Source organism: Symphalangus syndactylus, chromosome 18, assembly GCF_028878055.3.
Source record: "Symphalangus syndactylus isolate Jambi chromosome 18, NHGRI_mSymSyn1-v2.1_pri, whole genome shotgun sequence".
NCBI lineage: Eukaryota > Metazoa > Chordata > Mammalia > Primates > Hylobatidae > Symphalangus > Symphalangus syndactylus.
In genome coordinates this window covers 69,160,711-69,171,603 of record NC_072440.2, presented here as the reverse complement: position 1 = coordinate 69,171,603, position 10,893 = coordinate 69,160,711, and the positions used below count along the sequence as shown (strand labels likewise).

The 10,893-nt window shown below is 51.3% G+C and overlaps 1 protein-coding gene across 7 annotated transcripts; it reads left to right on the top strand.

Annotated features, from left to right (window-relative positions):
* Positions 1-2,216: 2,216 nt before the first annotated feature.
* On the top strand, positions 2,217-8,868 carry LOC129468233 (DNA dC->dU-editing enzyme APOBEC-3H-like). 7 transcript variants are annotated; one of them, XM_055253519.2, is made up of 5 exons: positions 2,325-2,716; positions 5,161-5,317; positions 6,123-6,390; positions 6,720-6,844; positions 8,486-8,868. In XM_055253519.2, the coding sequence occupies exons 1-4, from the start codon at positions 2,667-2,669 to the stop codon at positions 6,788-6,790; spliced, it is 546 nt and encodes a 181-aa protein (XP_055109494.1). In that variant the 5' UTR covers positions 2,325-2,666; the 3' UTR covers positions 6,791-6,844; positions 8,486-8,868. The 7 variants fall into 7 exon arrangements, with proteins under 7 accessions (XP_063478807.1, XP_055109494.1, XP_055109493.1 ...); XM_055253518.2 differs by having other exon boundaries at positions 8,483-8,868; XM_055253521.2 differs by having other exon boundaries at positions 6,720-6,849.
* The last annotated feature ends 2,025 nt before the right edge of the window (positions 8,869-10,893 follow it).

Here is a 10,893-nt window from a genome sequence, read left to right as displayed (position 1 = left end):
CCTGTGAGAGATCCAAGAACCCATTCTTGGGGTCCGGATCGGGTCCCCTTTTCCAGCAACAAACACAGGCCACAGTGGCCAGGCCAAACCTCCCCTCCTCCTGGAGACAACACCTAAGCACAGGCCCGTCCTAGACACCACAGGGTCTCTGCTGCAGGAATTCTCTGGAGGAGCAGTGGGAATGCTGCCTGCGGGAAGGACCAGGAAAGGGTTCCGCCTTCCTTTCCATCCTCCCTGCTTCTCAGCCTGGGAGACTCAGCTCTGTGATTAACCAGCACTACAGTGTGCAGATCTGATATCTCTCCTGGCAGGACCCCGCTCATTCTGGAATCTTCCATGGACTGTAGCCCCAACATTAGGACAGATAAGGTGGAAGGGATACCATTCCCAGGAAACTTCTAAATTCCCACCCAAGCTCCTGTGTCCCCAGGGGCCATGCAGGGTCTAGGGGGCGGTCGGGGTGTGCAGGGCGGGAGGATATGGGGGGACAAGCTGGGCAAGGTTCAGTGGGACTCCTTGGTGTGGATCCTAGACTCCGCAGTGACTGCCCCTAGTCCTCGCCCTTGGGATTCAACTTTCCTAGGGGCTCTTTGGTTTTTCTTTTTCTTTTAGACAGAGTCTCGTTGTTGTCGACTAGGCTAGAGTGCAGTGGCACAATCTTGGCTCGCTGCAACCTCTGCCTCCCAGGTTCAAATGAGTCCCCTGCTTCAGACTCCTGAGTAGCTGGGATTACAGATGCCCGCCATCACGCCTGGCTAATTTTTGTATTTTTAGTAGAGACGAGGTTTTGCCATGTTGCCCAGGCTGGTCTCGAACTCCTGACCTCAGGTCATCAGCCTGCCTGAGCCTCCCAAAGTGCTGGGATTACAGGCATGAGCCATGGCACCTGGCCTGGCTCTTTGGTGTTTATGATCTGAAGGGTGTTGGTTGATATGCATGAAGACGAGGACACAGGTTCCAGAATGCAAATGTGAAGTCCAGGTCCTTCATCTCTGACCTGGGAGGCCCTTTAGGAGCAGTAAGTCCCCTCCCTCGTGTCTCCTCTCCTGCTCCTTTCCATGGAGCAATGAAAAACCTCAAAGTAGCTAGCTGTGGGGGAGAAGGGACACAGGAAGTCCTGGCCAGCACTCCAGCTCTGCTGTTGATTTGCTGTGTGACCTGGGGACAGTATCTTAGCCTCTCTGTGCTTGGGACCTCCTCCAACTTCAGAATCACTGTCCTCCCCTCCCAGTGCTATCTGGGGACTGGGTTAGGTAATGGGCACTGGATCCGCTGGAGATGCAGTCCTGAGCCTGACCCCAGTGCTCATTTCACATCAGCCTCAGGGTCCTGCCAGGAGGCTGAATGACAAAGGTCAGTGGGCTGGTGGGGAGGGGGCTGCAGCCTGCCCTGTCCACCATGGGAGTGGCATCTGGTCTATGGTGTCAGCCCTGGTCTGGATCCCTGTTCCTCTCTGTGACTATTCCTTTCATTTATTTTATTTTAGTTTAGTTTTTGAGATGGAGTTTTGTTCTTATTGCCCAGGCTGGAGTGCAGTTGGCCAGGTTGATTTTGAACTCCTGACCTCAGGTGATCCACCTGCCTCAGCCTCCCAAAGTGCTGGGATAACAGGCACCGTGACCAGCCATCAATTCCTTTCTTTTTTCTTTCTTTTATATTTTTATTTATTTATTTATTTATTTATTTATTTATTTATTTATTTTTTGAAACAGGGTCTCGTTCTGTTGCCAGGGTGGAGTGCAGTGGTGTGATCTCAGCTCACTGCAACCTCTGCCTCCAAGGTTCAAGTGATTTCCCTGCCTCAGCCTCCCAAATAGCTGGAACTACGGGTGCAGGCCACCACGCCTGGCTAATGTTTTGTATTTTAGCAGAGATGGGGTTTCACCATGTTGGCCAGGATGGTCTTCATCTCCTTACCTCGTGATTTGCCCGCCTCAGCCTCCCAAAGTGTTGGGATTACAGGTGTGAGCCACTGTATCTGGCCTTTGTTCTTTTGTAAACTATACCTGGGGAGGAAGTTGGGTCTGGCTGTACCTAGAGAGGGAATTGGGGAATGGAGGATGGGAGGTGAGCTGCCTCCATCAGACTTTCCTTGCCAAGCCTGAGGAAAGTAGAGAAAGAAAGGAGCCTGAGGGATCTGAAGCACCCCAGGGCCCTCCCACTCCAGTGCCCCAAAAGGAAGAGGGTGGAGCCACCCTCATCAAGCCCTGGGAGGTGACTTTTTGTGACTTTTGGAGAGCTGCCAAAAGTGAAACTTAGTGCCCCAGACAAGCAGGGGCAAGTCTGCCAAGGAAGCTGTGGCCAGAAGCACAGATCAGGTACTGCTGCCCGCTCTGTCCACTGGGCCCTCTGCTGCCGCTTCCTGCCCGGCAGCCCTTCTGGGCCTCAGCCCTAGCCTCCCGCTGCCCCAACCCCAGCCCTGGGCTCCTTCCCCCCTGGCTTCCCTGCTGTCCCCACTCCCACCCAGGCTCTTTGCTCTGCTGTGTGGTCGCCCCACTGCTGCTTCTGAATGGGCCACCTCCCCAGCCTGCACCAGCCCAAGCCCCCTGCTGAGACTCTCCCCTGAAAGTCATGGCTGGGCTACTGCTCCCCACCTTGGGAGGGTGCTCTCTCTGTGTGCTTCCTGCCATTCCTGGGCTCTGGAACTGGGAGAACTGAACTAAAGGATGATGGGAGCAATCTGGAATTTTGTTCACAGAGCTTTGATGAACTTTGTGTAAGATTTACTTTGTTTCAATACAAAGTCTTAGGAGAGGGTGTGGGGAGGGAATGGTCTCTGAAGCACAAGGCAAATCATCTCTTCAGGGATGTCTCCACTGTGGGCAGAGGAGGACGCAGACGGCCCTGAACACACGCTCCTCCTCCACGATCAGCATTCACCGTTTATAATGACACCAGTAACACGGAATATAGGGAAAAACTCAATGATCAGGAGAAATGCTTTTATTTTAAAATTTAGTAAGAAGAGAGCCTGGTCTCCAATGGCTCCCTCCTGCAGGGCCCGGGATGCAGAGGCTGGACAGGGCTGGCCGGGAAAGGGGCCCAGCTCCGTGGCCTGGGCAGGTTACCTCACATGAGCTCAGATCCTCTTAGCACTTAGAAAAGTGGCTTGAGCCTGGGGATGGAAGTGCTACCCTGATTTTTTGTTTCGTTTTGTTTTTTTGAGAAGGGGAGTCTCAGTCTGTCGCCCAGGCTGGAACGCAATCTCGGCTCACTACAAGCTCCACCTCCTGGGTTCATGCCATTCTCCAGCCTGGCCAGGCAAAATGGCTCATGCCTATAATCCCAGCACTTTGGGAAGCTGAGAGGGGAGGATCATCACTAAAGGCCAGGAGTTCCAAACCAGCCTGGGCAACATAGGGAGACCCCTTATCTACTAAAACTAAAAAAAAATAAAATAAAATAACATGAATAGGTAAAATGCCAGGAATTAATTGAACTGAAATATTAAGAGCTCTTATTTTGAAGTGGAGAATTTTATTCACTTTTCTTATTTTTAATGGGTTAGAGGATGGGTGGCAGAAATACTGGGAGGATGGGAGATCCATCCCTGGAAAGACCAGAGCTGGGGCCCCGAGCTGGGAGAGGTCACCCCGGCCCTGCTGCCCTTGCCAGCATCTCCTTCTCTTCTCCTCTCCCTGGTCTTCCTGCTTGGGAAAGCTGCAGAAATTCTCAGGACTTGGAGGCTTGAAATGCTCAGGGGTTTTCCAGAAAGCAGAATAGAAAGTAGAAGGGCAACCACCAATCAGAGAGGCCAAAGAAAGGGAGCTCAGGCCCTCAGGGAGACAGGAAGTGAGCGAATGGTCACAATCCTGGCAGGGCGCGGTGGCTCACGCCTATAATCCCAGCACTTTGGGAGGCCAAGGCAGGTGGATCACGAGGTCAAGAGATTGAGACCATCCTGGCCAACATGGTAAAACTCCATCTCTACAAAAATGCAAAAATTAGCCGGGCATGAAGGAGGGTGCCTGTAATTCCAGCTACTTGGGAGGTTGAGGCGGGAGAATTGCTTGAACCCAGGAGAATCATTTGAACCTGGTAGGTGGAGCTTGCAGTGAGCTGAGATTGGACCATTGCACTCCAGCCTGGACGACAAAGCGAGACTCTCTCTCAAAAAAAAAAAAAAAAAAGCAAAATCCAAAATTGAATCCTCTGTAGAATGTAATCAGAATTCAGGAGGGCAAAATCTATGTAATTCCTTCAGCCAAAAATCTGTCACAACACTCCCTTGGTGACAACAGCTTTTCTGTTCACTCAACTCTGTGTTTTGTGCAGACAAACTTGTCAAACACACACCTGAGCAAAGAGCACAGTGCTAGAGGAAGCCCCAGTTTCCACCCGTCACTCCCCAAGGAGAACAGTTCTGGTATTGGACATGCAGGGGTCGAGAGGCCTGTGGACCTCAAGGCGGGGGTGTCCAACTGCAGCTGGAAAGAGGGATCTGGGACTCAGGCGAGAGGCGTGTGAGCAGCTCAGAGCAGGTCTGAGCCCAGGGGAGCCAGAAAGGCACACCCACAGTTCTCAGGCAGGGGATCCCCACCCAACCCAGGAAGAATAGTGACGAGGTCGGGGCATCCCCATGCAAAGAGCCTCAGCTGTGGGCAGCAGCGGGTGCCCTCCCAGATGGGAGGATGGAGGTAGCAGACAAGGTGGGAGGGAGCACTCCCCTCCTCCTGCCCTCCTGCCAGCCCTTCCTCCGCCTGCTCCACTGCAGTCCTCCTGGCCACAACTAAAGGGGAGACCCTCCCTCACCAAGGGGGAGGGGCCCAAGTGAACAGAAAGAGTTGGGTTTGGCTGGGCGCAGGGGCTCACGCCTGTAATCCCAACATTTTGAGAGACCAAGGTGGGTGGATCACCTCAGTTCAGGAGTTCGAGACCAGCCTGGCCAACATGGTGAAACCCCGTCTGTACTAAAAATACAAAAATTAGCCACGTGTGGTGGTGGGCATCTGTAATCCCAGCTACTTGGGAGGCTGAGGCAGGAGAATCGCTTGAACTCGGAAGGCGGAGGTTGCAGTGAGCCAAGATCGCGCCACTGCACTCCAGCCTGGGTGACAGAGCGAGACTCTGTCTCCAAAAACAAAAAAGTGTTGGGTTTGAAAAGTGGCTTGAGCCTGGGGTGACTCCAGAGGACGCTCCCTTCCCCTTTCTGTTGCACAGAAACATAATGGCTCTGCTAACAGCCAAAACATTCAGGTTACAGTTTAACAACAAGCGCCGCGTCACAAAGCCTTACTACCCGAGGAAGACCCTCTTGTGTTACCAGCTGACGCCGCAGAATGGCTCCACGCCTACCAGAGGCTACTTTAAAAACAAGGTGCCACACGGGCTCTCTGGGCACAGGGCCGGCAGGGGCTCACCGCATCTGATGTGTGCAGAAAATACATGAAATGCCTGCCTATGAATTTCTCAATTTTTGATTTAACGCCCTCTGTGTTTTCCTAACCCTTGGTGCCTGCCTGGGTTTTGGCTTAGCTGGGTCTGAGTGGCCAAGCTTCTCTAGAACACTCCCGTTCCTTCCCGTCCCCGGACCTCTGAAGAGGCCAGCCCTTCTGTGGAATGCTCCTTCTGCCCCTCTCATTTACTCATTCTCCCGATCTCAGCTCAGTCACTACTTCGGGAAAGCCGAGGTGCCGTGTCACGGTCTGAGTGCAACTCCATCACACCCCTGTCCTCTCCGCTCTATTGCCAGCCCCGACCTGCCCTGCCTCCCCCCTCCCGCCCCCGCCCCGGCTCTCACCTGCCGTTTAGGATCATCCGGGGTTGGACACAGCCTCCCAGGCGGGTGTCCAAAGGCAGGGTCCACAGAGCTTCGGGACTGGGGCGTGGAGGTGTTGTCTCCTCCTCTGGACACGGGGATCTTTGTCCAACTTAGAGAAAGCTGTGGAAGTCCTGGGACAGATGAATTAACACACGGGTGCGTGAGTGCAGGGCTGTATAAACCAGAGAAGGCAGGAAGCGGGTGCTTGCCCTGCACTACGCCAGGCCACGCACTAGAAAGTTCACCGGACAGACTCCTCCGCCCCCCCATCCCCGCCCCTGTCCCAGCCCCCGCCCCCAGTCACATGACTCCTGGCCCCTCTCTTCTCACCTCCCTTCTCTCTGTTTGGGACCCTACCCAGAAAAAGCGACATGCAGAAATTCGCTTTATTAACAAGATCAAGTCCATGGGACTGGACGAAACGCAGTGCTACCAAGTCACCTGTTACCTCACGTGGAGCCCCTGCCCCTCCTGTGCCTGGGAGCTGGTTGACTTCATCAAGGCTCACGACCATCTGAACCTGTGCATCTTCGCTTCCCGCCTGTACTGCCACTGGTGCAGGCACCAGCAGGAGGGGCTGCGGCTTCTGTGTGGATCCCAGGTCCCGGTGGAGGTCATGGGCTTCCCAGGTAGGAAAGAGGCTTTGCAGTTCCAAGAGTGCAAATCCCCGGGGGCACAGGCTTGGCGAGGGCCGGGGGTGGGGTTGGAGGAGGTTGGCCGGGGGCGGGGGGCAACGGAGGCGGCGCGGGGGGCAACGGAGGCGGGGATCTGTGGGAGGCCAGGAAGGAAGGATTGTGGCTCAGTCAAGGCCCAAGATCCGACACCACCCGGGAGGGAGAATTCCCCGGACAGAGCCATGTCCAGGGAGAGGAAGAGAAGAGAGGGGAAAGGAAGCAAGAGCTCCTGGCACTGCAGCTGCTGCCCCTGGGGCCTGGCTGGTTTCCCTCTTCCCTCTCAGAGTTTGCTGACTGCTGGGAAAACTTTGTGGACCACGAGGAACCGCTTTCCTTCAACCCCTCTGAGATGTGAGAGGAGCTAGATAAAAACAGTCGAGCCATAAAGCGACGGCTTGAGAAGATAAAGGTGAGGTACTGTCCTGCCTGCTGCCCCCGACCTCCTCACCGCCTGCCGCAGCCCCATACCCAGTCAAACCTCTGCCCACTGCCCTTACCCCTACCTTTTTTTCATTTCTTTTCTTTTCTTTTCTTTTTTGAGACAAGGTCTCACTCTGTCACCCAGGCAGGAGTGCAGTGGTGCGATCTCGGCTCAGTGCAACCTCTGCCTCCCGGGTTCAAGTGATTCTCCTGCCTCAGCCTCCCGAGTAGCTGGGAGTACAGGCACTCGCCAACATGCCCAGCTAATTTTTGCATTTTTAGTAGACACAGGGTTTTACCATGTTGCCCAGGCTGGTCTGGAACTCTTGGTCTCAAGTGACCTGCCCGTCTTGGCCTCCCAAAGTGCTGGGATTACAGGTGTGAGCCACCATGCCCCGCCCCACTACCTGTTTCCTTTCTGTGTTCTCCTTTAGCACCAGGGGCTCCCTCTTGTTCTTTTAGATTCCAGGGGTACATGTGCAGGGTTGTTACATGGATATATTGTGTGATGCTGAGGTTTGAGTCACCCAATCTACTGGAACATAGCACCCAATAGGCAGTTTTTCAACCCTGGCCCCCCTCCCACCCTCTCTTCTTTTGGAGTCTCCAGTGTCTATTATTTCCATCTTTATGTCCATGTGTACCTCTCACCATATACAAAAATTAACTCGGCCAGGCGCAGTGGCTCACGCCTGTAGTCCCAGCACTGGGAGGCCGAGGCAGGCATATCAAGAGGTCAGGAGTTCGAGACTAGCCTGGCCAACATGGTGAAACCCCATCTCTGCACCTATAATCCCAGCTACTCAGGAGGCTGAGGCGTGAGAATTGCTTGAACCCCGGAGGTGGGAGGTTGCAGTGAGCCAAGATCATGCCACTGCACTCCAGCCTGGGCAACAGAGCAAGACTCTGTCCCGAAAAAAAAAAAAATAACTCAAGATGTGCTGGGCATGATGACTCAGGCCTGTAATCCCAGCACTTCAGGAGGCCAAGGCAGGTGGATCACTTGAGCTCAGGAGTTCAAGACCAGCCTGGGCAACATGGCAAATCCCTATCTCTACAAAAAATACAAAAATCAGCCAGGCATGGTGGCATGTGTCCGTGGTCCCAGCCATTCGGGAGGGTGAATGCGAGATTGCATGAGTTCAGGGGGGTGAAGGCTGTAGTGAGCTGAGATCGTGCCACTGCACTCCAGCCTGGGCGACAGAGTGAGGCTTTGCTTAAAAAAGAATAATAACCCAAGATGAATTAAAGACTTAAATGTAAGACCTCAAACTATGAAAATCTTAGAAGAAAACCTGGGAAATAGGAAATACTCTACTGGACACTGGTCTATGCAAAGAATTTATGATTAAATTCTGAAAAGCAAATGCAACCAAAACAGAAGTTGACAATTGGGATCTAATTAAATGGAGCTCCTGCACAGCAAAAGAAACCATCAACAGAGTAAACAGACAATCTCCCTTTTCGAAGATGCACTTGTCACCTCCCTGTTTTTCTCCAGGCCTTCTTGGCCCTTCTGGTGCCAGTTCGTTTCTCTTCCTAATGATCTCATCCTCACCTCTCCCTCCCTTCCTCCCGGTGGTGTCTCACCAGTTGGTACCTCCTAATTTCTCTCTTTCTCTCTCAGCAGTCCCGGAGTGTGGATGTTTTAGAGAATGGCTTAAGAAGTTTGCAGCTTGGACCCGTATCCCCCTCATTGTCAAGAGGCAACTCAAGATGACTTTCCCTGGGGCATGTCAGTTGCCTCATAGCCTGCTGGTCCTGTGAGCAAGCACCAAGCTCCACAGTGCCGGTTCCTTGCCCCAAACCTGGCCCCATCCAAGTACAGAAGACCTTTTTTTCCTCCTTTTTCCATAATGCTTTCTGTTCTAAGTGGGTGAATAATTTTATAATTGGAAAAATAAAGATAATTTTAAAGTCTGTAAATCCAGCCGGGTACGGTGGCTCACGCCTGTAATCCTAGCACTTTGGGAGGCTGAGATGCTCGGCCAATAAATTTCTGTTGTTTATGAATCACCCAGCCTGTGGTATTTTGTTATAGGACGTATGGACTAAGATACTGAGTTAAGGCCGGGCGCGGTGGCGCATGCCTATAATCCCAGCACTTTGAGAGGCCGAGGTGGGTAGATCACCAGAGGTCAGGAGTTTGAGACCAGCCTGACCAACATCGCGAAAACCTGTCTCTATTAAAAATACAAAAAATAGCCAGGCATGGTGGCATGCGCGTGTAATCCCAGCTACTTGGGAGGCTGAGGCAGGAAAATCACTTGAACCTAGGAGGTGGGGGTTGCAGTGAGCTGAGATCACGCCACTGCACTTCAGCCTGGGCAAGAGAATGAGACTCCACCCCGAAAAAAATAAGAAAAAAGGCCAGGCATGGTGGCTCACCAAAATGCTGTAATACCAGCATTTTGGGAGGCTGAGGCGGGTGGATCACCTGAGGTTGGGAGTTTGAGACCAGCCTGACCAACGTGGAGAAATCCTGTCTCTGCTAAAAATACAAAATTAGCCGGGCGTGGTGGCGCATGCCTGTAATCCCAGCTACTCGGGAGGCTGAGGCAGGAGAATCGTTGAACCTGGGAGGTGGAGGTTGCAGTGAGCTGAGATAGTGCCATTGCACTCCAGCCTGGGTAACGAGCAAAACTCCGTCTCAAAAAAAAAAAGAAAAAAAAGTACAAAGGATTTTATTCTACAGCACCAAAAAAATAAAAATAAAAAACAAACAACAACAACAACGCTCTATTGAAGGATTCCCTGTTGAGTCTAGAATCACTGCATTATTTTGTAGTCCAGGTAACCTCTGTCCCTTCTCAGTATCTGTGTTCAAATAAATAAGGTCAAACTCTATGGAGCAGAGGTGCCCATAAAATTGATTGAAAAAAGCAAAAAACAGCCAGGTGCAGTGGCTCATGCCTGTAATCCCAGCACTTTGGGAGGCCAAGGTGGGCAGATCACAAGGTCAGGAGTTCAAGACCAGCATGGCCAACATGGTGAAACCCCACTCTACTAAAAATGCAAAAAAATTAGCCAAATGTGGTGGTGGACACCTGTAACCCCAGCTTCTCAGGAGGCTGAGGCAGGAGAATTGCTTGAACCTGGGAGGCAGAGGTTGCAGTGAGCTGAGATCACGCCACTGCACTCCAGCCTGGGTGACAGAGCGAGACTCCATCTCAAAATAAAATAAAATAAAATAAATAAAAATTATAATTATTTAAAGTCATTTCCACAGTTAATTGCTTAAGGCTGATGCAGTTTCTGAAAACTTCACGAGCATGCAAAACCTAGAATATGGTATCTTTTAAAAGGTTCATAAAAGGATGGAAAGGATTCTGAAAAGCACCCTTGAATACAGGTTCCTAGTAACTTTAAAATCATATCATGTAAAAATAAATAAATTTTGAAAGATCATATCATAGGTAAGAATTTCCCATGAATTCCACAATCCCCAAGAATTGGACTGGGTAAGAATTCCTGTTGCTTCAGTAAGAAAGAAAACAACTGACTGGTTTATAAAACTGCTAACACAAGTAAAACAAAAATTAATGAAATACCAAAAAACTTTGCTAGATTATCATGCTAAATCGTCCAATATTAAAATTGTTTAGATATACAATTTGAATGAACTTTATGGTCTAAATCAAATTACCTACGATAACCCGTTAGTTGTCACTGCTATGCACCTAAATTGGAGAAGCAGCTAGTATTCAAGAGCATATAAGTCCAGTGTTAAGCATGGACTCATGGAGAACCAGGACGGCCGCCTTGTCCTTCCTGAGTCCTTAAAGCTTTTGTTATTAAAGGTTCTGTATTCCATGAGTCGTCATGGAAAAGATAAAATAATCCAAACTGAATATGTGGACTTACACATTGAGGAAATAGTTTATTTTTATTTATTTATTTTTGAGATGGAGTTTCACTCTTGTGGCCCAGGCTGGAGTGCGATGGCACAATCCCAGCTCACTGCAACCTCCACCTCCCGGGTTCAAGCGATTCTCCTGCCTCAGCCTCCCGAGTAGCTGGGATTACAGGTGCCTGCCA

Coding starts and splice junctions, on each gene's coding strand:
- LOC129468233 (XM_063622736.1), top strand. CDS start 2,667: ATGATGGGAGCAATCTGGAATTTTGTTCACAGAGCTTTGATGAACTTT. Junction 2,717..5,160: donor AGAGCTTTGATGAACTTTGT/GTAAGATTTACT, acceptor TCTGTTGCACAG/AAACATAATGGCTCTGCTAA. Junction 5,318..6,122: donor GAGGCTACTTTAAAAACAAG/GTGCCACACGGG, acceptor GACCCTACCCAG/AAAAAGCGACATGCAGAAAT.